Source organism: Lipotes vexillifer, unplaced genomic scaffold (assembly GCF_000442215.2).
Source record: "Lipotes vexillifer unplaced genomic scaffold, Lipotes_vexillifer_v1.1 scaffold37, whole genome shotgun sequence".
Taxonomy (NCBI): Eukaryota; Metazoa; Chordata; class Mammalia; order Artiodactyla; family Lipotidae; genus Lipotes; species Lipotes vexillifer.
The window spans coordinates 3,080,462-3,105,334 of NW_006791811.1; the positions used below are offsets into that span (position 1 = coordinate 3,080,462).

Sequence of the window (24,873 nt, forward strand, 5' to 3'; positions counted from 1 at the left end):
TTACCCCTTTGTACTGGGGATGGGACTGGGCTATGCTTGTGTCTACCAGTGGCAAGGTCTTGAGAGTATAATATCTGTGCTCTGCTGTCCATGCAGCAATCCTGACCTCCGGAGAACTGAGCCCATCGTGGAGAGCCCCTTGCAGAGGACCAGCAGTGGCAGTTCCTCCAGCTCCAGCACCCCTAGCTCCCAGCCCAGCTCCCAAGGAGGCTCTCAACCTGGGTCACAAGCAGGATCCAGCGAACGGACCAGGGTTCGAGGTAGCGCTTTCCCCTACCTTTCCAGGACAGCATTCCCTGAGGGGGAGAGCCATGCACAGGGAACCAGATTACTTCCTGACTTCTAGGACTTCTGGTCCCGGCGTGGCCACCACTGTGTGATGCCGAAGAGCCGCTTAACTGCTCTCAGCCTCAGTCTCCTTAGGGGAGTGGACCACCATCCCCAGTTATATGTGTGACATCAGTGTGGACTAAATGCTTTCTAATTGCAGATACCAGTGTTCTCCAGGGAGATCACAAAATATTGGTCTTACTTGAAAACGTAGTCATCAGTCACCTGCATTTCCATTTCCATTTGATTGATTGGTTAGAGTTTCATGGACCCCCAAGTATCCTCTTCCCCTTGTGTCAACTGTGTTCAGAATACAAGGTATTTTTCAAAGGGAAAGTTAATAAAAGGCTAAGGTAGAATAAATATACACTTGAGAGAAGATATAAAATCTATGACTTAAAAAGTACACTTGACTCTTCTAGTCTTTCCTATTAGAGAGGTAAAAATTAGCCTCTCTGACCATTTAATTCAAGTCATTCTTCATTGCTTAGTTTTCATTAATGAGGAAGCTTATGAAAAACATTAATGTGTCCAGCTAATTATACATGATAACCTATTGTTTATAGCTAATCAAAATGTACTCTTTCTGCATAATCTACTTCAGAAGATAATTTGGCCTCCAAGTAATAAAGACCGGGATTTTTTTTAAGTGCAATTTGGAAAACACTTATAAATTACTCTGCCTAATGAAAATCACCAGTTCTTTATTCTCTCTTAGCCTCTTCATTAGACACAATTATACTTTACCTCCTAATATTTCTCCGAGTAAACTCAAATGTATGTACATTTTGGAAAGGTCGATGTCAGACGTGCAACGCTTGTGTCTATGAATTGGAATAGGAACTGGCCTGTGGCTGCCCCTATGTGCAATCTTCTGACATCAGTGGCACCACCCAGAGCTATGTATACTTTTGTTGCCTTGATCCAGATACAAAGTTACTTACTTTGGAAAACTGCCATTCCCTTACCTTTTTTCTATTCATAAGCAACTTAATTTGCTTAGTTAGAGCAAATGCTAAAGAAAACCAAACTTAGGTATACCATTTTAATTCTCTGATCTGGTTCAGGTTTAATTCTTACCTTCTTTCCTTTGGCCTTTAGTTTTCCTGGGTTAAAAGCACTCATATCCCTGGTGTATCCCTACCCAGGAAAGACCACTTCGAAACCAAGCAAAAGAATCTCTGCCACCTTAGATTGCTTCTTCTCTACCTGTAAGCTCATAACTCGGAGGGATGCTCTTCACTTGTAGCTGTCAGGCAGCCCTCCCCCAGCCCTTGCTCTATAACCTCTATTCTAGGGCCCTTCCGCTTTATCACCAACACTCTCCTTCCTGCCCTCGCCCTCGACAACTCCCCTTTCCTCCCCCCATTTAAAAATCGTTCCTCCAAATAAAACAGGTTTCTATTTTTTTCTACAACATTTCGTCAGAAAAACTTATCCTGATGGGTAAGTGGTAAAGGAAGAAATCAAACATAGAATGCTAACTCAGAGGCTGGTTTAGTATAATAATTGAGAATAGGACTTTGAGAAATCAGACAGAATCCCAGCTCTGCACATAACTTCAGTGTAACCTTAGGCTAGTTGTGTCATCTCTCTGTGTTCGACTGTCATACAGGAAAACACAGTGCCACGTCATTGGGCTGGAGCAAGGATTCAACGAGACAATTGACATAGAAAGCGTTTAGCACTAAGCCTGACACAAAATTAGTGCTCAGTAAATGGTGGTGCTGGCTAGTTTTTCATATAATTACCAGTGACCTCCAGGTTATAAGACTAAATGTGTATGGCTGACTTCGTTTGCCTGAACATTTCTGTTTTTTCACGGATGTGCTTGAGCATTTGCCTAAGTGAATGAGGTGTCCGCTGAGTCATTTCCAAGGCTGACTCACCACAGAACTCCAGAACTTGAGCCAGCACCTTCTGACGGTCATTATCTTTCTTGGCCCTCTGTTTTTTTTCCTCTAGCCAACAGTAAGTCGGAAGGATCACCTGTGCTCCCCCATGAGCCTTCCAAGGTGAAATCTGAAGAATCCAGGGAAATTACTCGACCTAGTCGACCGGCTGTGAGTGCTTTTCTCTCAAACGGTTTTGAACTCTTTTAATTTCCCAGAGAACCCGCAGGATAAAGTAGTTGGGGATGCACTCATGACTATGAAACAAAAAATGTTGAGGTGAATAAGAACGGATGCTAGAAGCATCTGGAAGGAAGTCATACCTGATTAGGAAAGAAATGAACAGATCTTGGGTTGCTTATCTGCTTTTGGTTATTTTGCTGATCATTAGCACTATGTTACAGAATAAAACAGGAAGAGAAATAACTCACATCATTCCGTAATTTCTACTCAGCAGCTTTAGCGGAAAGATGTTGAAAGTAACAATTAAGAACATTTGGGCACTTCCTATGGATTTTTCTTGTATATTCTGGCCTTTTCCTATATTATTTTCCACATGAATTAATATTACAATTTTTCTGCTGCATTTCTGCTGCTCTAGGACTGTATTTTCTAGACCAAAACTGGATAAGCATGGTCTGATAGGGGGCTGACAACCTGAAATCTAGCTTCATTGCTGTAACACATCAGACCCCAAATAGCCTTAAAGAAAGAAATAAGAGGATGGAGGCTGAAATTTGAAAATTGGAAATTAATTTGGAATGAGTTATTATATACTTATTTTATTTAAATTTTCCAAGAGTCTTTTCTGTGAAATGGATGTGAAGATGTTTTCGTTTACTTTATTTTTTTACATTTTAAAGTAAGGAAGTACACTGAGGGTAACAATGAAGGGCATTCACACCATTCTGGGTTGAGGTTCTTCTTGCCCTTTTTGCATTTATCAGTTGTGTACTAACAATTTCCATTTTGTGTCTAACCTGCTGCCTTTCTTCCGGCTTTTCCCCCTCATGTGGATTCTTCTGGATTGGTTTCCTCTTATCTCAGAGCTATAAGAAAGCTATAGATGAGGTTAGTATTACCTTTTTGCTTGGTCATGCTTTCACGAGATGTAAATATAAACTGACTTCCTGAGGCTGATGTTCAGAAAGGTGAACCAATTGGATCACAGATTAAAGTTCATTCCTTTGGAGTGATCTGCTGCGAGGAGAGCCCTTTCACAGAAGCCAGCCTGAGCCCCTCAGACACTGTGTATAGCTCCAGAGACCTTCCTTCTAGCCAAAATGTCACTTTTCCAACGTTCCAGGCTAGCTAAAGATAAGCATCGGTGCTTTGTTATTGGCACAGTTTCTCATTCTAGTATCTTCCAGTAGCAAAGCCTGAGCTTTTAACCTGCACTCGCCAGCCTTGCTAGGGGATGGCAGTTTTACTAACAAAGAAAAGAGACATCATTCTAGGGTCGTCCACATTTATAGTGTGTGATTTGTGAACAAGGAGTTACCGGGTATTGTTAGATTAATTTGTGGGACATTAACTACAGCATCAGCAGCAACGTCAACTTAGTTAATGAATCCTGGCGAGTTAAGTAACTTTATTTCCTTATCTGTGGTGACATTTTTCCATTAGAAAAATATATGGCTTTGCCAATCTTAAGTAGCTGGCTAAGAAGGATGACGGCCTCACTGCTGTTTGTCAGACCTGCATGAATACAGCATAGTGGAGTTGTTTTGGAAGAGAGAGGCCTTCTGCAAAGAATCCTAACTGCATGGAATCTGAAGGCTAGCATTATGGCTTTAAGGCTGAGCACCGTTTTTGTGAAGTGATACAGAAAAAGCACAGGCTTCGGGAGTGAACAAGCTGCATTCAAATTCTGGCTCCCCCAATAAATAACTGGAGGGGCCGGTCTCACGAACTCTCTGGCCAGTTTCATCTGTAAAATGGGGATAAAAACACCTGCGTTTCCTCGCTCATAAGATTGTTTAGGTTCACTCAAGATCATGAGTGCGGGAGCATTTTCTGAAGTGTGAAGTGCTATGTAAAGCCAGGGCCTGAGGGGTGGAGCTATTCTGGTGGAAGAAGCATGTTTCTATGTGTCTGATCTTTACCAAAAAGCATCACTTTTTCAGAATTATGACCGCCTCACCATTCAGAGTGATTTAGAAAGTCATCATCATAGTTAAAGAATTAGTGCTTATAAAAAAAAAGATTCTACATGTCTACAGTGTGTGGATGGCATTATAGAAAGAAAAAAGGGAAATGTTTTTAATTGCTCTGTGCTACAGCCTTCAGGGATTATCACAAATTGTATCAGTTTTCTCCCAAACAGTTCTCGTGCTCAGGCTGCCAATAAAATGGTCGTGTGTGTGCACAACTCAAGGTTTCCTCTTATGAGTCCAGAAATTAGCTTGGAGGTGGCTGTCATGAGGGAAAGGGCTCTCATGGATTTCATCTGGTTAACCCAGGATATTTTAGGCTTTTAAAAATTGCTTTATTTATTTCAGGATACTCTAGCACACTGGACAGAGATGAGAGGTAGGCAACATAGGTACAAATAATTGAGGGGGTGTAAGCTGTACACCAAAATCTCTAGAGCCATGGATGACTGGAAAAAGCCCTCCAGGTGATTCTTCTAACCCTACCCCTTGAGTATCACTGATCCAAAACACAGGATTCCTTGGTTCTACCTAACCCAGTGGTCCTCAACCAGGGATGAGTATCCCCCCACAACTCCCCTTCCCCTAGGAGACATTTGGGAAAGTCTGGAGTCAGTTTGGTTGTCACAACTTGGAGGTGGGAAGCAGTGCTGCTGGCATCTTGTGTGTAGAGTGGAGAGATGCTGCTAAACAACCTACAATGCACAGGAAAACAACCTACAATAGAGACTTATCCACCCCAAATGTCAAAAAACCTACGCCACAGTCAAAAAACCTTGAGTTAAATCTCTCTCCCATCTCCATTCCTAGGTTTTAAGATGGCTTCCATCCACCGTGACTGATATGCCATTTAGATAACCCGAGTTTGAAATGAGCAGTCTTAAAATGCCAAAAATATATTGCTTATTATTGCTAATTTAATTATTTGAGTTTCATAAAAGTCAGTCTGGGGGAGTGTCCATCCATTTGGCATTCCTTCCTATGGAGTATGAGATTGTGCAGCGTAGTCTGTGATTATTTAATACAACCCTCCAAAATAAATATTCTTTTTACTTTAGCACAATTAAATAGATGTCATGAAGATTAGATACATAAGCAAACACTGGCTTTACCACCACTTTTTTATTGTATGTAGAAATCTGACAAATTCCAGGGCACATCCATAGACTGGACAGAACTGGAACAAACCTTTTTTCCCTCAGTTGAAGATATCGAAGTCAAGTGACTTCCCCAAGTCATATCTTCAGATTTCCTAAAAAGGAAATGAATTATTTTAATATGTAAAGAAAAAAACAACTTTAAAATCTTTAACTATTATTTTAATATCTTAAAAAATTGAACTAAAATTTGCATAAACTATATTGTTTTTAAAAAGACACCCAAAAGAGCACCTTTTAAAGCAGAGTATGCGTAATTGTCAGATTAAATAAGCCTTTTTGAAAGAAAAATTATATCAAGTTGATTCTAAAAAGTGTTACATGAAAGAAACCTTTGGGTGAGAGCCCCTTAGCTATCTTTATTCTGTAGTCAAAAAGCTTAACATTTTGCCATATTTCTTTTTCAGTTATACATTCTCAAATATTTTTATTGTAAATAGCAATTTTTTAATGCTTTTTAGCTCCAGGCTTGAGACAGTCAAGCAATAAATTACCACAAAAACTCATTATATGGAGAAGATTGGTATTGTCAGAAAATGAAACATATGAAAATGGATCTGAATGCAATGGTATCAATTTTAGATCATGTCTCTTTCCTATAACTTTGCTATTCTAAGTTTTTCCAGGGTGGATGGATAAGGAACAAAACTTCAGCTAAACACACAGGCTATGGGCAATGGAAGATTAATTTTCTTTGGCTGGGGTATTAGTTTTGAGTTACTCATTATTGGTACCTTGGGATTTTCATATATGTCTCACCTGCCAAGCTGTTACCAATTAAACTTAAAAGGAATTTGCAATTATTTCTAAAGTTTCAGGAAAGATAGCTTTTTAATAACACAGAAACAAAACAAACAAACAAACAAAACCTCTAATTAAAAGTGAAATTATAAAGCAGGTCAGAGCTTTAGAAGTGTTCCTAAATACAGTGTTTGGAGAAATTTAGGTGATTTTAACAAGTGAGAGTTACTTTAAATCAATGGACTTTGGACCAGCTAAATATTTCTAAATAGTTTTGATTTTTAAAAATCTTCTTTGTCTTGCTTTGAAATGTCAGTGATAAGGAAAACCAACCCATGGGGAAAATGTATTATTAATTTAAATAAATCATAGTTAATATTATTATATTTTACTCAGAATTACTGACATTAGAAATAAACTCTCTTAACCATATTCTCTCTTTAAATTATAATAAAAAGATTTTTAGTGACAAGTAACATTTTAGATGCTAGTTGTATTCTTTGATGAGACATACATGGTCCTAACACAGAGAAGGAAAAATACAAAATAAATTTATCTGATTTTTAAATTATTTTATTGGTTTGGAGGATTATAATGTCCTTTTTCATTAATTGCTTTAACAAATATCTAAACTGTATTTTCCCAATGTGCTCAAGTGTAGCATACCCTTCACTTTCTCGTCAATTTGATAAAGATAAACACTGGCAGTTGTCAAGAGGAAATAAGAAGTAAAAAGCTGAAATCTGAACGTTAGCTCTTCTTATTTTGACCCATCACCAAAGAAACCGGAAGTAAATTTGCCTAAAATTCTGTGTGGTAATTTTCCTCTTCATTCATGGTGTACATTACATTTAAACAGTTTGAGTCTTTTTAATACAATTTTATTTTCACTTTCATGGATGGGGTAAATATATCCACTGAGATTGAGGCCATGTGTGTGTGCATGTGTGTAAAAGCCCAGCAAGCATGTTTGGGTGGAAAATGCACAATTTGAATTTCCAAAAACTTCTCTTTTCCAAGGGCTTCAATTCAAATGACTACAGAACAAATGTAAAAGTTGTCATTGCTGTCCCTTTGATTTTTATGAAATTAGAAAGAAATGAATCCTTCACTTAACACCTTGAACTTTCTAAATTTCTAGACCAAATAAAAAACCTCAAGCATTTTCTGTCCTTAGTCTTAACCAATACATTAATGCCTCACATATAGGCACCAGTAAAGAAACAGGATGATCTGTTGTCTTCTCAAAATAAAATTATACTTATAATTTAATTACACACATTTATCACAACTTTTCTTCTCACCTATCAGGATAGATTATCAGATGTCATTTAGATCACCTATATTGCTCTAAGCTTACATCAGGCGAATTGGGCAAATACATTTCTGGATTGAAATAAAGAGAGAATATGGCCATAAGAAAACTGTGGGATTTAGTATCTTCAAATAAGTTTCTTTCTCCCTAATCCCCTGTCTCTCACTGAATGCTCTGATTCCCACATGGGTCACTAATATAGGGAGAAATGGTAAGACTGATGTCAAACTGTTTTTTCTTCATTTGCATGCTGTGTGCCAAGGGCAGTTTAACCCATGCAAATTAGAGCGGCCATGCTTTAGCAGAACTCCTTCCCTCTGCATTGCTCTGAAAGCATGTACAATAAAAGGTAGTCAGATCTTCAGCACACTGCCTGCCATGTGCCTGGTGATTAAATACCACCTCATCACATCCATAAGGCTAAAGGTTTCATCATACTTATGGAAAACTGAAAATTTACCTCTTCCTTTTGGTGTTTGCACATTCATTTCAGTATTCTCCGCCAGGGTTTCTGCCAGGTGACACAATATAAAACAAAAGAAAATGAAACACCTATCATTCTGGAAGAGAACTCTTTTTTGTTTTTGTTTGTTTTATTTTGTTGTTGTTCCTCTTGATTAACTCAGCTCTGTGGCTATAAATTTCAGTGGCACTGGGCTTTGGGGTGGGCCATTATTTGATGTGATGCCTCGGCTGTCCAGGGAATGATGACACACCAAATGAGTCATTGTAGCAGCTGGAACCTTGGGAATTGCTCTGTTCTGTGACTGATGTTAGATTTTGGTACAGTAGCAATCATAAGAGGAGAAAGGCCATGACTGTGGCTTGGGCAGGAGTCTCAAAATACTGGGGAATAATTTCTAATCCAGTGGGTAATTAACTATGAGGGTGGGTGACCAACTTCACCTTCCCAAAATAAAATGTGAACCCAGTGTTTGTATATATGTGTACACACACAGTGCACATACACGTATATACGCAGATTCAGAACCGAACAGTCTCAGTCTAGCAATTGGTTGTGAACAAAGTTTAAATTTATTTCATCTTTCTTTTCTAGTTTCTCCACGCTACAAACATCGTTTTCTTGGTTTCATGCAGTAACTATGTTTGTAACAGTTCTATAGAGAGCTTTTTTTTCTTCTTTATTTCTTGTTGCTTGAGCCGGAGACTTGCTGAGAGACGTCGCTTTGGTCGTGTCTATAATCCATATACGCTGGACACGCTTTTCTCTTGTAGGATCTGACGGCATTAGCCAAAGAATTAAGAGAACTCCGGATTGAAGAAACAAACCGCCCACTGAAGAAAGTGACGGATTACTCCTCCTCGAGTGAGGAGTCGGAAAGCAGTGATGAAGAGGAGGAAGATGGAGAGAGCGAGACCCAAGACGGGACGGTGGCTGTCAGCGACATACCCAGACTGATGTAAGAGACCTGCGTCTTACAATATTGTTTCTGTTTTTGTTTTTGTTTTTTGCGGTACGCGGGCCTCTCGCTGTCGTGGCCTCTCCCATTGCGGAGCACAGGCTCCGGACGCGCCGGCTCAGCGGCCGTGGCTCACGGGCCCAGCCGCTCCGCGGCATGTGGGATCCTCCCGGACCGGGGCACAAACCTGCGTCCCCTGCATCGGCAGGCGGACTCTCAACCACCGCGCCACCAGGGAAGCCCTGTTTCTGTTTTTTTATGTTTTGGTTTTTTGGCCCCGAGGCCTGTGGGATCTTAACTGATCGAACCCACACCCCCTGCATTGGAAGGCAAAGTCTTAACCACTGGACCACCAGGGAGGTCCCTCCCGAGGCCTGCTTCATCATTGTAGGCCAGGAGAGGCTAGGTCTCCAAGACAAAAGGGCAGGAAATATGAATTAAATATAAGATCATTTATGAGTCTCGGGCAAAGTTGACTTTGGGGATTCACGTTTTTATTAGAGCATAGTTCTATATTCACCCCTATCCCTAGACACAGTTACTTAGAATATGTAGCATTTCTAGGACTGCATATGCTTTGTCTAAGCTGTTGTGGCGTTCACCATCCCTTGGGTGATGCTTTCTTGGTTCCTGTCATCTCTGGGCAGGTGATACTGACAGCCACACCCTAGAACTAAGGAGCAAAATTATAGGCAATGGCATTTAGGGGTTAAAACTGACAGCATGAGACGTATATTTCACTGTCACCACCACCACTAAGGTGGAATGCAGGAGGCAGCATGGGTTAGCATCCCAGCAAAACAATCAGGAGTCGAACAAACCTGCAGAGAAACTTCTGAGTGTTTGACTTAAATACACCCCTGATTTTCTACTTCATCTTCTCCATTGTCTCTTTTATGTGATCCTCTTTGCTGCAGCCTGTGACTGCACCACGTACAGTCTTCTTTTTTAGATATTTATAGCTACCTAGCTTTCCCTTAGTATTTACAGCCTTTACTTCTCTTTTCTTTTCCTTGTTCTCATCAGACTGGATCCTAGAAAAGAACCTCTCCTCTTCCCCTATTACTTCCCCAATTCAAACAAACATATTCATACAATCACACTCAACATACATCTCTCATTTCCTCTCCCAAATAAACACAAGGTGCCCAGCCCTGGTTTGCCGTAACTTTGATAAAGAGCAATGCTAACTTTTCCATCTTCACTCCTCCTTCACGTCCATTTCTTTGACTCAGCTACCACTGTTGGTCATCACACCACATTCACTCCCTGTAGAGAAGATGTCACTTCAGGCCACAGATCACAGTCCTGTCCAGCAGAGGTTGGCGAGACAGGGCCTCCCAGTCTGCAGGAAATGTCATCCATTGATTAACGATCGTTACCTACAAGCAGTTCTGAGAGATAAGTCCAATTATCATAGCTGAAAATCCATACTTGTTATTTTACTGCTGATTACCCAGTTATTGACAACCATAAATATGCTAAAATATGACATTTGGAAACAAATTGCCTTAAATCGCTTTTTTAACAGCAAATAAAGTTGTGCTAGAGGCAAAATCACTAATCCAGAACATTGCCACAAAATATGCTGGGCCTTTCAGTTTTTGTCTTAACTCAGCACTGGTTCATTCTTCTAACAGATGTTTTGAATTTCCTTTAAGCACTGAGCATACAGCTATGAGGGTGGATTGTGAATTTAAAAGATTGGTAAGACTTCTACTGTGTGCTAGACCCCATACTGAGGGCTTTGAGACATTCAAGAAGTGCGTACATGAATTCTGCCTTCCAAAAGTTTACATTCTAGTTGGAGAGAGGCAAAATTATACATGGAGAAGTTCAGAGTAATATAAATAGTTGGAAGAATAACCAATAGCCTTGGAAGAGATGTTAAATCGCATTTGGTTTTTAAGCCTGCTGTCATATTTTGTAAGACTCTTAGTGGTATTTCCCCTCGTATCTCTAAAGGCAAGTCCATCTCTTCCCCCACTATGGAAACACTCACCTTTCTAAAATTGCCTAAGTATACCATGCTGTGCTGCACTTTCTCTGCTGTCTGGCACTCTCTTGTTCCTTTAGAAATCACCTATCACGGCCCAGCCCGTACAGGCAGAGCCCATCCCTTCCTCTGTGCTGCATGGTGTCTCCTGTGCATTCCTGCCATTTCATGGAGTACCTTGAATCGGGTTATTTATTACATGTTGTCTCCCTCTCTGGGCTGTAAGATCCTTGAGGGTGAGGATTGAGCCTTATTTACTCTCTACTCTTAACACCTTGCCTGGTGTCTGGAATAGAGTTGGTCTTCAGTGACTTTGATTTACACTTAACTGCACTGCACTGAAATTGGAAATCCTGGCTTCAAAGTGTTTACAGCCTAATCCAGAGGAAAGACGTGTACCCAAATAACTGTCATCAAGGTAAAAAGGAACATGGAGTGATGTTAGAATCCCAGGTGGGGGGAGTTGAAGTAAAGGCCCAGAAGGTTAAGTTTGGTGGGAATATAGATGGTATGAGGCGGGGAAAGTCTGGACTAGTGAAACCAGACCGGGATCATGTAGCCAGTGGGGAACCGTCGAAGGTCTCCTGAGCTGGGGAGTGACATGATTGGTGCCACGTTTGAGAGAAATCATTTCATCAAAGTGATTTGGAAAGAGAACAGGCTAGATACTGGTAAAGGCATTCAGAGGATCTGTTACTGTAATCCCAAGAAGTAATAAATGGGCTCTCATTGAATACTTATAGTGGAGGCAAAACTTGCCGTGGCTCTTGAAGAATTGCTAAATTTTAAACAGATTGACATGACTGTTCATTAAAGAACATTTAAAATATGTAATTGTATATGAAACATACTCAGAGAAGAAACAGGATACAGATGTGTGCATGTGTATGTGTGTGTTTATTCCAATTTGCCAAATATATGCACTTTTGTGAATATAAAATATTGGGTTGGCCCAAAAGTTCGTTCGGGTTTTTCCATACAGAAAGACCCAAACGAACTTTTGGGCCAGCCCAACATATACAGTCTGTTCTGCTACAGAATGAGAAACTTCATACTATTAAAAAACTCCATTGTTTCTTTAGGAATAAGACATTTCTGAGTTAGACTCCTTCTTACATACATTCTTATCACCTTTATTTTCTACTGTTAAGGTAAACTGTCACATTTTGTGCTGTATTTTTTAAAGCAAAAAATTAATATATCAATTATATAAATATATTGCAACACAGTTCGCTATCATGAAGTCTATACAAAAGAGCTTTTTAGAAATAGAGCACAGCCATTCCGACAAGCAGCTGGAGATCCTGATGTGCAAAACAACAACTTCATATTGTGTTGGTTTCATATTATTAGTATGAGGTTTAACCTATACGAGTGCACATAACTAAGATTGTATTCCATAACTAACCAACTGCACTATTTCCCAGTGCCTCATGCATAGAAAAATAATGAGGGGGAATTATAATAGTGGTTACCTGTGGATTATACAAATCAAAAGGATTTTATTTTATGTATAGCCCCAATTTTATGTTAAGCATGCACTATTTTTATAATCAGGAAAAACATAAAAGCTTTATAGAATAGGAGGGAGGGAATGAAAGGCACGTAAGCTGATTTGCATCAGCCCAAGCAAGCTGAAGAGGCAGCCTTTAGTATCAGCATCTTCCCTCAAGAGCCAGCACATGCTTCAGATCAGTACATGTGAAGCGTGGTCTTCATCATTAGGACCATCTATTGCTATTGCAGTCCCTGAATTTTGCACGGTCTCATAAAATGCAGTCTGGACATCGAAAGCCACATGTCTTATGTCCCCTCTTTCCCAGTCTCACTAGAAAGCCATGGTTCTGGCCCCGTTCACCAGCCAGGCTATTGTTGTGCCCACGCCGCCTCTTGCCTGCCGTCCTGTCCGTTGGTTCAGTCTTTGGTCTGAGTAGTGTAGAAGTGTGTCTGTGGTCGTGCTGTATCCCTAGTGCCCCACAACTGTTTTCATTCCTAGGCCCCATGACTGTCACAGCATATGCTCCAGCCAAACTGACCTTCTCATTATTCTTTCCGAAGGCCTTGCACTTTTCCAATGTTGTCTTTTCTTGGAATGACCTCCTCTCCCTCTGTCCCACATTCTCACTTACGTCTGCCGTGCATTTGAGTATTTGCGTTGTTTTTATGCTCTTCCAGATGCTAATCTCTGTAGTTTCAGGAACCGTGTCTTCTTCAGCTTTTATATCCACTACCCAGTGCCAAACCAAGGGCCTTTCACGTAGCAGGTGTTCGATAAATGTATATTGAATTGAATTAAATCAATACCTGCAGGAACACTTCGACAAATCCAATTAGAGATTATTGTTCTGAACGTGTGACCTAATTACAGTAAATTTTCTATAGTTTTCTTTCGAATTAGTTGGTGTGTTTTGTTTTTCACGGTCTTTATAGAAATTCAGACAACTGATTCTTCCTACCCAGACTCTATATCAGAAAAATAATTTTTAGAACAAAGGATTATTTTAACTCCAAAATGTTATAGTTGTTTTAGCCTTAGCGTTTTTAAAGCATTGCCTTTTAAAATTATTATTAATAAACTCTACTCTTTAGAACAGTTTTAGAGTTACAGAAAAATTGAGCAGACAGTATAGAGTTCCCATGTTACTCCCTCCACCGACTCCCACCCCCTTACCCCTCCCCCGCAGTTTTCCCTGTCAGTAACACTGTACAAAGGTTATATAGAGTGAAGCAGAATCCTGGGAACCAGTAGCATTTAAGAGGAGCTTATGAAGCAAACAGAGAACAAAGGGATGAAAGGAAAACCAGGGGAAAGTTGTCTCAAAATCCAGAGGGGTACAGAAGAATGGGGCGGAGTGATCAGTCATATCAGACACAGGCAAGAGACCAAACACCATGTCAAAGAGCAATCATTGAAACCGAGAGCTTAGAAGTGACTTAGGGAGTTTCCTTAAGGTGCCTGAAGTATGAGAAGTAGTCGTCTGAGGAGTGAACCAGAGTGTGTCAAGGAATAAATTGGAGAACTCTGCAAGGAGAATTTGAAGGAAAGAGAAATGTAAGTGTGGGTAGTACATACAGAATTAGGGTCAAGAGAGATGTTTTAATGAAATGGGAGACAGGAGAGACCTTATCTTGTTTATTGATTGGAAGAAAGAGACAGTAAAGAGAGGATTGTGAAAACACAGGAAGGAGAGGGAGAGGAATAACTTGCAACCGACGCTGGTCCTCTGCTCTTCTATTTAAGCCTTCTTACTGAGTTAGAGATACGGCATTGCTAAACTAATTTTTTTGTCTTTTGCCAGTCACTTTATGTACCTTATTAGTCTCTCAACCTCCATTAGATTACAACCCTCTGGAAGTTTAGGGTTATGTCTTATTTTTCAGATATTTATTCTAGCGTCTGGTACAATGTATATCACATAACAAACTTTTAACAAGTAAATGAATGAATGAATGCACGAAAGAATTTCTAAGGGGTTGATGAAGCTGACGTGGCAGAGTTGGGAGCTTGGAGCCGTAAAAGAAACATACAGAGACAGAGGATGAAAGGACAACCAAGGGAGTAAGAAGGACAGAAGGAAGTGATCAACAACAGACACAGCAAGATGTCTTCTTTTACGATTTAAAAATGTTCTGCAGTCCCTGAAACATGAACTGTGGGCTACAGTTTGCCTTTTAAAAGAAATGTGTAGAGAAGCACTTCGGAGCACGCAGAAATTTAAGGAATTTTCCATCGCCAAAAGCCATTACCTTATATCAGACGACATGGTAGCAGAAAAATTAGTGGTGTGAGCAGTTAATACAAGGTACACAGAATGAGCAGGTATATACAGAAGATTCACAATACAACAGACAAATCCTGCACAATGGAACAACCTTAAAGTAAGAGGAATTGCTCACTATTTTAGAAGAAAATTGACAAAGGAAGGAATATAGATTATCATCTTTTAGTCAATCTATGTGGAATATTACTAGTAAAAATAATGTAGAATAAAACTCAAAACAGCCCAAAATGATCACCATAAAAATTTATCCTAAATGAAGCAGTTCTGGCTCATAAAATTGACTCAGGAAAAAAATAGTCTCAGAAAAATATTCAGCGAAATGTAAAACTGACAGTGGTTAACACTAACGCTATTGATTAAAAATTGACAGTGAATCAAATCTTAATAAAATTTACACCTTTAAAATTGGATCTGGTAGAAATAGTGAACACAGAGCCTTTGAAAGATGTTATGGACAAAAAAGCCAACTGGTGTATGAAATTTTTGCTATAACATTTACATAGAAAAGGACTGGAACCAGTGATGGTAATTTTAGCAAAATTATGATGAAAATGCAAACATTGGGGAAGAATTTAACTGAGATATGTAGAAAATTAATTAAGGAATTGTCAGATTGGAAAGAGCTCTAGGAAGTACGTTTTTCATGAAAATTCATCCATTTTGAGATATTTTTGATTTAAATGTTTGGATAGAATCAGAACACCACACTATAAAACTCTTAGAGGGAAATATAGGGAGAACACTTTTGACATAAATCACAGCAAGGTCTTTTTTGATCCCCCTCCTAGAGTAATGGAAATAAAAGCAAAAGTAAACAAATGGGACCTAATGAAACTTAAAAGCTTTTGCAAAGCAAAGGAAACTACAAACAAGGCGAAAAGACAACCCTCAGAATGGGAGAAAATATTTGCAAACGAATCAACAGACAAAGGATTAATCTCCAAAATGTATAAACAGCTCATGCAGCTCAATATTAAAAAAACAAACAACTCAATCCAAAAATGGGCAGAAGACCTAAATAGACATTTCTCCAAAGAAGACATACAGATGGCCAAGAAGCACATGAAAAGCTGCTCAGCATCACTAATCATTAGAGAAATGCTAATCAAAACTACAATGAGTTATCACCTCACACCAGTTAGAATGGGCATCATTAGAAAATCTACAAACAACAAATGCTGGAGAGGGTGTGGAGAAAAGGGAACCCTCTTGCACTGTTGGTGGGAATGTAAATTGATACAGCCACTATGGAGAACAGTATGGAGGTTCCTTAAAGAACTAAAAATAGAACTACCATATGATCCAGCAATCCCACTACTGAGCATATACCCAGAGAAAACCATAATTCAAAAAGACACATGCACCCCAATGTTCACTGCGGCACTATTTACAATAGCCAGGTCATGGAAGCAACCTAAATGCCCATCGACAGACGAATGGATAAAGAAGATGTGGTACATATATACAATGGAATATTACTCAGCCATAAAAAGGAATGAAATTGGGTCACTTGTAGAGACGTGGATGGATCTAGAGACTGTCATACAGAGTGAAGTAAGTCAGAAAGAAAAACAAATATCATATATTAATGCATATATGTAGAACCTAGAAAAATGATACAGATGAACCAGTTTGCAGGGCAGAAATAGAGACACAGATGTAGAGAACAAACGTATGGACACTAAGAGGGGAAAGCGGCGGTGGGGTGGTGGTGGGATGAATTGGGAGATTGGGATTGACATGTGTACAGTAATATGTGTAAAATAGATAACTAATAAGAACCTGCTGTATAAAATTGAAAAAAAAAAAGAATCAGAACACCATTGGGGTAAAAACAGATGTGGAGCCAAAATATCTTTAATCTTTGAACTCAGGTGAGACTCTGAAAGAGAACTTGATTGTACAGTGTTAGCCTGGTGGCAGCTACCAGGTCCATCTAGCCTCTGACCCTGGTAAAGAATGCCTGAGTGATGGAGGAAAGTGCCTCCTGTCCTAGGAGACTTTGGCTCTTCATAAACGCTTCATTTACTGATTGATTTGTTTTACACCACCTTACCTTAAACAAGAATTTAAGGCAACTAAAAATAAAATGCGTACAAGATAAAACAAATTTTCAAATAAATGAGTGAAGAAATCAGAGTTTTGAGAATTATTCTGATTTACCAATCTAGCAATACACCAGGAATTCATTACAGCAATTTCTTTTTCCGTGTCTCTTGAACACTAGTAATAGCTCCTTTCTGGGAGTGAAATATTGAAAATGCTTCTTTGGAGTTTCTTCCCAAACGCATCAGTTCTAACCTGTACTTAAATGTATTCAATCCACTGCTCTAGTTTAGTAATTTCAAAGTAAGTGTCTTCCTGTACATTTTTTTGGTCTGGATTCACCTCTTCATATTTTTGCCTCTCCGTTTTGGATAAAGCTCCTTGACAGGTGTCTTCTCTGTCCCAGAGATGTCATAAGACTGGTGTGTTTCTTAGATTGAATATTCCATCAAGTCCTTGGACTTTGATAGGATCCAAGAAACCGAAGATGCCTTTTTTTTTTTTTTTTTTACTTTTTAAAAATATTTATTTATTTTAACATCTTTATTGGAGTATAATTGCCTTACAATGTTGTGTTAGTTTCTGCTGTATAACAAAGTGAATCAGCTGTACATATACATATATCCCCATATCTCCTCCCTCTTGCGTCTCCCTCCCACCCTCCCTATCCCACCCCTCTAGGTGGTCACAAAGCACGGAACTGATCTCCCAATGCTATGCAGCTGCTATCCCGCTAGCTATTTTATATTTGGCAGCATATATATGTCAGTGCCACTCTCTCACTCCGTCCCAGCTTACCCTTCCCCCTCCCCGTGTCCTCAAGTCCATTCTCTACACCTGCATCTTTCTTCCAGTCCTGCCCCTACATTCTTCATAACCATTTTTTTTTTAGATGCCATATATATGTGTTAGCATATGGTATTTGTTTTTCTCTTTCTGACTTACTTCACTCTGTATGACAGACTCTAGGTCCATCCACCTCACTACGAATAATTCAATTTCGTTTCTTTTTATGGCTAAGTAATATTCCATTGTATATATGTGCCACACCTTCTTTATCCATTCATCTGTCGATGGACACTTAGGTTGCTTCCATGTCCTAGCTATTGTAAATAGTGCTGCAATGAACATTGTGGTACATGTATCTTTTTGAATTATGGTTTTCTCAGAGTATATGCCCAGTAGTGGGATTGCTCGGTCATATGGTAGTTCTATTTTTAGTTCTTTAAGGAACCTCCATACTGTTCTCCATAGTGGCTGTATCAATTCAATCACAGCAAGATCCTTTTTGACCCACCTCCTAGAGAAATGGAAATAAAAACAAAAATAAACAAATGGGACCTAATGAAACTTCAAATCTTTTGCACAGCAAAGGAAACCATAAACAAGACAAAAAGACAACCCTCAGAACGGGAGAAGATATTTGCAAATGAAGCGACTGGCAAAGGATTAATCTCCAAAATATACAAGGAGCACATGCAGCTCAATATCAAAGAAACAAACAACCCAATCCAAAAATGGGCAGAAGACCTAAATAGACATTTCTCCAAAGAAGACATACAGATGGCCGACAAACACATGAAAGGATGCTCAACCTCACTAATCATGAGAGAGATGAAAATCAAAACTACAAGGAGGTATCACCTCACACTGGTTAGAATGGCCATCATCAAAAAATCTACTAACAATAAATGATGGAAAGGGTGTGGAGAAAAGGGAACCCTCTTGCACTGTTGGTCAGAATGTAAATTGATACAGCCACTATGGAGAACAGTATGGAGGTTCCTTAAAAAACTAAAAATAGAACTACCATATGATCCAGCAATCCCACTATTGGGCATATAGCTGGAGAAAAGCATAATTCAAAAAGAGTCATGGGGCTTCCCTGCTGGCACAGTGGTTAAGAGTCCGCCTGCCGATGCAGGGGACACGGGTTCGTGCCCCGGTCCGGGAAGATCCCACATGCTGTGGAGCGGCTAGGCCCGTGAGCCATGGCCGCTGAGCCTGCGCGTCCGGAGCCTGTGCTCCGCAACGGGAGAGGCCACAACAGTGAGAGCCCCACGTACCACAGAAAAAAAAGAAAGAAAAAAAGAGTCATGTACCACAATGTTCATTGCAGCTCTATTTGCAAATGCTAGGACATGGAAGCAACCTAAGTGTCCATTGACAGATGAATGGATAAAGAAGATGTGGCACATATATACAATGGAATATTACTCAGCCATAAAAAGAAACGAAATTGAGTTATTGTAGTGAGTTGGATGGACCTACAGTCTGTCATAGAGTTAAGTAAGTCAGAGAGAGCAAGACAAATACCGTATGCTAACACATATATAGGGAATCTTAAAAAAAAAAAAAAAAGGTTATGAAGAACGTAGGGGCAGGACAGGAATAAAGATGCAGATGTAGAGAATGGACTTGAGGACACAGGGATGGGGAAGGGTAAGCTGAGACGAAGTGAGAGAGTGGCATGGACTTATATACATTACCAAATGTAAAATAGATAGCTAGTGGGAAGCAGCCGCACAGCACAGGGAGATTAGCTTGGTGCTTTGTGACAACCTAGAGGGGTGGGATAGGGAGGGTGGGAGGGAGACGCAAGAGGGAGGAGATATGGGGATATATGTATATGTATAGCTGATTCACTTTGTTATAAAGCAGAAACTAACACACCATTGTAAAGCAATTATACTCCAGTAAAGATGTTAAAAAAAATTTTTTTAATTTAAAAATATTTAACAGTCTACAATGAGCTATCACCTTACACCAGTCAGAATGGCCATGATTTAAAAATCTACAAACAACAACAAAAAATCCACAAACAATAAATGCTGGAGAGGGTGTGGAGAAAAGGTAACCCTCTTGCGCTCTTGGTGGGAATGTACATTTTTTTTTACTTTTTTAAATTTATCTTTTATTGAAGTATAGTTGACTTACAATGTCGTGCTAATTTCTGCTGTAAGCAAAGTGATTCAGTTATACATATATATACATTCTTTTTTCTATTCTTTTCCATATGTTTATCCTAGGATATTGAATACAGTTCCCTGTGCTATAGAGTGGGACCTTGTTGTTTATCCATTCTATACGTAATAGTTTGCCTCTGTTAACTCCAAACTCCCACTCCATCCCTCCCCCTTGGCATCTTCTCTATGTCTCTTCTCTATGTCTGTGAGTCTGTTTCCGTTTCATACGTACATAGGTTCATTTCTGTCGTCTTTTAGATTCCACATATAAGTGATATCATGTGGTATTTCTCTTCAGAGATGCTTTTTTAATGTATGAGAAGCAATTAAAAGAAAAGAACAAAATGGTAAAAGATGTAATTAATACACCTGAGAGAAACAAACCCTGGTGCCTTTCCTATTTCTAAAAAACCCACTTTACAAGAGAGTTGGCTGCACAGTAGGGTAACAATAGGTCCAACACTGAAAACTGAAGTCCTGCAGGTGGGCCGCATTGCCCGCCTGGTCCTCAGTTTCCCACTGTGCTGTGCTCTGTGCCAAGGGCCACAGCAACCCTCATTCTCTGCTCTCAGGGCAGAGATGTCAAGGTCCTATTGCCTTCTCCCACTGTATCTTAAACACAAGAGCAACAGACAAACTGGAAGTAAATATACCACAGTGTGGGGTGATTACAGAGGTTTTAGAAAGTACTGGACACTCTTGAGTTAAACAGCCTCGTTAATGGGTGCCTGGTATACCAGAATGCCCTTAATTGATATTCTTCTCTCTAAATAGTGTAAAACCCACTTATGAAATGATTATTTTTTATACTCCTACTCTGTGCCAAGCTCTATGCTGGGTACTAGGTATACAGGGATGAACAAAGAGACAAGAATTCTGCCCTCACAAGCATCTGTTCTAATGAGAGAGAATAGAAAAGTTAAAAGAGTCAAAAAGATAAAGAATTACAAATTGTAATGGGAACTATTAAGGAAAAAGGATGAAGAGAAAGAAGAGGGGCTAGTGGGATAAGACACTGATGGGTGGTGAGAGAAGGCTTCTCAGGGAAAGTGTCAGATAAGATGAAGTCAGATAAGTGAGAGGGAACCAGCCAACAGCCAGGGTGAGAGAGAGCTTTCCAGGCAGAGGGAACAGCAGGTGCAAAATCCAGGGCGCCTGCTGGTCAAAGACAGGGTAGGGAGGGCTTAGAGATCATGCAGAGCCCGGCTGCTCGTGCTGGCTGCCGAGTGGAGAGTAGGTCCAGAGGGGACGCTGCAGAAGTGGGACCTCAATTCAAGCATCCGTGCGGCATTAAAGATGAAAGTGGAATGTACTTCAGGCCACTGACCTTTACACTTCAAATGGTTAAAATGGTAAATTTCATGTTATGTATATTTCACTACAATAAAAAATATTGCTGTGCACAGGAAACAGGTGTTCCGTAAACATACACTGTGGTGAATGTTGTCCTTCCCATTTCAGACCCACAGGAGCCCCTGGGAGCGCTGAGCCATACAATGTGGGAATAGTCGGCACGCACGGGCTGGAGACCTCTCACGCAGACACTTTCAGCAGCAGTATTTCAAGAGAAGGGACCTTGATGATAAGAGAAGTAAGTTGGTATAAAAACTGTAGAAGTGCATTTCTTAATTGGTTTTTATATTAGAGCTTTCACAGAGGATGCTTACTGCTTGTATTTTAGGGAATGGGGTGGGGGGAGGGAAAAGGACCCGTGTTTCTAAATGGTTGAGTGATTTTAATTGTCTTCCTTCTTTCCTGCATCCTTCTGAGCTTAATCACATTTGTCCAGATTCTTCAGTGGAAGCTATGCAAATCGGAATATAGCATTTGAGCCTGAGGATATGAGACTGGCAAACCCAGATGTTTCCTACCACAGGAAAGCAGAAATGAATGGTCTATCCAGATAACATCAGTGGCCTTGTTATGCCTTCTCCTCCCCATCCGAGGTTTTATCCTTGTGGATTTTATGTAGAAAATGCTGGGTAGTTCCAAGAAATGGTGATATCATCGTATCTAGTTAAATGAACATTAAAGACTATTAAGCTGCACTGGTGAAAGAACAAAGAAATCCGAAGATGTACTTAAAAATGCACCTTAGCACTTTGAGGAATTTTGTCTTTTTAAACTCTAGGAACATCATTTGGGGACAGGGGGCACACATTCCCTTGCACCTGTCCCTCCAACACGCACTATTTCCCCATTGTATCTGTGCCGATAAGAAGGGCCTGGACACATTAGAATCTGTCTTTTCTTCTTTTTCACTTCATCATCACCGTGCAAGCAGGTCTTTTCTTGGAAGGAAAGTAATGTCTGGTGACATTGGGCAAAAGTTACTTGACCTCTCCCTGCAACAGTTTTGTCATCTATAAAATTTCATAAGTAATAGTATATGACTCACAAGATGATTGAGGGGATTAAATGAGTTAATGCATGTAAGCATCCAGTAAATGTTAGCTATTTTATTTCACCCTCTCCATAGAGTCAAGCTCTCCTTTTACTTGATATCGCTTCCCACTCTTCCTTCTGAAAACACAAACGTATATCATCTGTCATTCCCCTTCCTCAGCTAGGGTAGATTGGAAAGTAGTAATAGCAGGCTTTGCTCTCCAAAAAGGCAGAGGGCATCTCATTTTTGTTAGAAAGAAAGGAACTGTAGTTTTGAGATGAATAAGCCCTTTGAAATAATAATGGGCAGTAGAGCTATAACTGGAAGACTAGTTCACAAAGCAACTTGCTAGAATTTCGTTTTATGGCCTTGCTGAATCTTTCAAGTAGACTTTAAAGAGTCCTTTCACGGAAGCCTGAAATGAAAAATGGACTTGGCTGCTGAAGTTGACATTGTGTCATGCTGGCATATAAATCTCCCAGAGCGGTGAATGGATACTTTCAATGCAAGTGTAGAGGGCTTCTCTCACTAGACCTTGCCACTTGGGAAAACATGAGGGGAAATGTTCTGGAATGAGTTACTCTCTGACTCCAAATAAAAGGACTCCAATTTCTAATGTGGTTTCAGATTTGCTTGAACCTTTAGGACAGAGTCAATACCTTGACGTGGACATTTGGAGCCACATTTTGAGTTCAGTTGCCAGTCACATCCAAATGGCTCCATATTGTTTAAAGCATTCCAATACTCTATGACCACAGTCAATCACCTTGAAAATTGCATTCATGAGTGTCATATATGAATTTGATCTATTGCGGGCCCTAAAATCTTTTTTGTCCTCTCAATTTCTAAAGTGTTCTTTTTTACAAATGTGGGCTTTTAAAGTAACAACCTGACTTGAAATCCATTAAAAGTATGTGTATTAAAAAGATAAGTACAAATTAAGGTATGACAAAAGGATGAGAAAATAAAAACTTTTTATGGTTCAGTTCCCCAAGATGAACATCGAGGAGAGTCACTTAACTCGTCCTTCTTGTTGGAGTAGACCAGATGCTTCTATAGGGGCACGCTGGCTCTCCTACCCATGGTCTTGTCAGAGGCAATCCCCCTTGTAGTGCACACCCGTGCCCCTGTGGTTCCACCTTTCCCCCTCCTACAGCCCCACAGGACCTTTCTTTACTCTCCTTCTAGAATACACCACACCAGCTGTCATCTACCACTTTGTCCACAGGGACCCATCTCCTGGAAGAGCTCCTCTGCCTCCCCCCACTGCAGCCCACTCTTCACCCAGAAGACCCCTGGGGGTCTGGCTCAGCTTCCCTTCCTCCTTGAAACCTCTCCTGGGACTCCATGGGCCTCTGTCCATAACACCTTCCTTATTGCCCAGCTGGTATCTCTCCAGGGTCTGTCCACCCACTGAACGAGGATACTAGCTTACCGTCATGAAGGCTCTTTCGGCCACAAGTACTAGAGAAAAGAACCCACTTACAACAGATTAAGAAAAAAAGGCGGGGTACGTATCAGAGATTCAGAGGTGTTTCCTAGAAGGAATCGAAAGGCAGAAGCCCAGTTGGGACCCTGTATAGGGTTGGAACCAGAAACTGAAAAGGGATTAGGAGCTGAGGCAGCTTCTCGTGTGCAGATCTCTGGCTCCCTCACTACCTGTCTCTCCTTACTCTCATCTCTGTTTCCTCCACTTTCTCCCTTGTTCTCTCTGTCCACACACCAGCTTCCTCCTCCCCCTCAAGCACGTGCTCTCACGTCTCCATACCCACCCTCCCAATTGCACGGTGTTCACTACATCCCAGTTCAGCTACCCAGCAAAGACTGACTCAGGCCTAACTGGAAATTCCAATGGGAATCTGATTGTGCTTGGCTCAGGTGTCTACTCCTGGACCAGTCAATCAGCTGTGGCTGAGAGCGGAGCCACATAGGACAGCAGCCACCAGAGCTGGACTCTGCTTCCAGACAGCCTTGGTTCAGACCCTGATTTCACCACTTACAACCCATGTCACATGGGGCAGGTTAATTGAATTCTTTACACTGAAGCTTTTCCATCTGTAAAATGGGGATGATATAAGCTAGCCCCCAGTGGAATTGTGAGGAGATGAACCTAAGGTGTTCAGCGCGATACCCAGCATCTGCTGATACTCAGAACATCCAAGTGCCCACTGCCATGGGACTGGTGAGGGCATGAAGATCGTAGAGCTCTTCGGGGCTCTGTTAATGAGATCATAGAGGGCAGAGCTGCTGTTCATTTATCTTTGTGTTCCCAGCAGAATGGCACACAGAAGGTATTTAATTCTAGAGGGTGCTGGTTGAATGAACAAAAGGGTGATGACTCAGAAGTGGGAAGATTCAGGGGTCACTGCTGAATTCCTTCAAGCTTCTCACTGTCTGGGCCATTTCCCTTCTGAGCCTCTTCAGGTCTTTCTTTGATAACCAGTGTGTCTGCATTAATTTTTGGCTTGAGGCAGAACACTGCTGATACAAGAGAGACCACAAAACTCTAAAGAGACAATGTGCGATTTATGCTACTGGAAAGTTGGAGGGAAATGGTAAAAAGCTTTTCAGTATTTGAACAGAAGTAAGAAGGTGAGAGAAGCTGCCCAGTACACATAAAATAGGGGATAGGGGCTTCCCTGGTGGCGCAGTGGTTGAGAGTCCGCCTGCCGATGCAGGGGACACGGG

General features: G+C 40.5%; 1 protein-coding gene across 8 annotated transcripts in view; it reads left to right on the forward strand.

Annotated features, from left to right (window-relative positions):
• Positions 1–24,873, forward strand: part of TNIK (TRAF2 and NCK interacting kinase) — a 414,613-nt gene that overhangs the window by 367,952 nt on the left and 21,788 nt on the right. For 4 of the 8 annotated variants that reach the window (XM_007464722.1, XM_007464716.1, XM_007464720.1 and 1 more), the window contains 5 exons: positions 97–260; positions 2,296–2,393; positions 3,270–3,293; positions 8,825–9,009; positions 21,261–21,390. In XM_007464722.1, coding sequence (XP_007464784.1) covers positions 97–260; positions 2,296–2,393; positions 3,270–3,293; positions 8,825–9,009; positions 21,261–21,390 — 601 coding nt within the window. The remainder of the gene's footprint in view (positions 1–96; positions 261–2,295; positions 2,394–3,269; positions 3,294–8,824; positions 9,010–21,260; positions 21,391–24,873) is intronic. The other 4 variants (XM_007464717.1, XM_007464721.1, XM_007464719.1 and 1 more) reach the window with 1 other exon arrangement.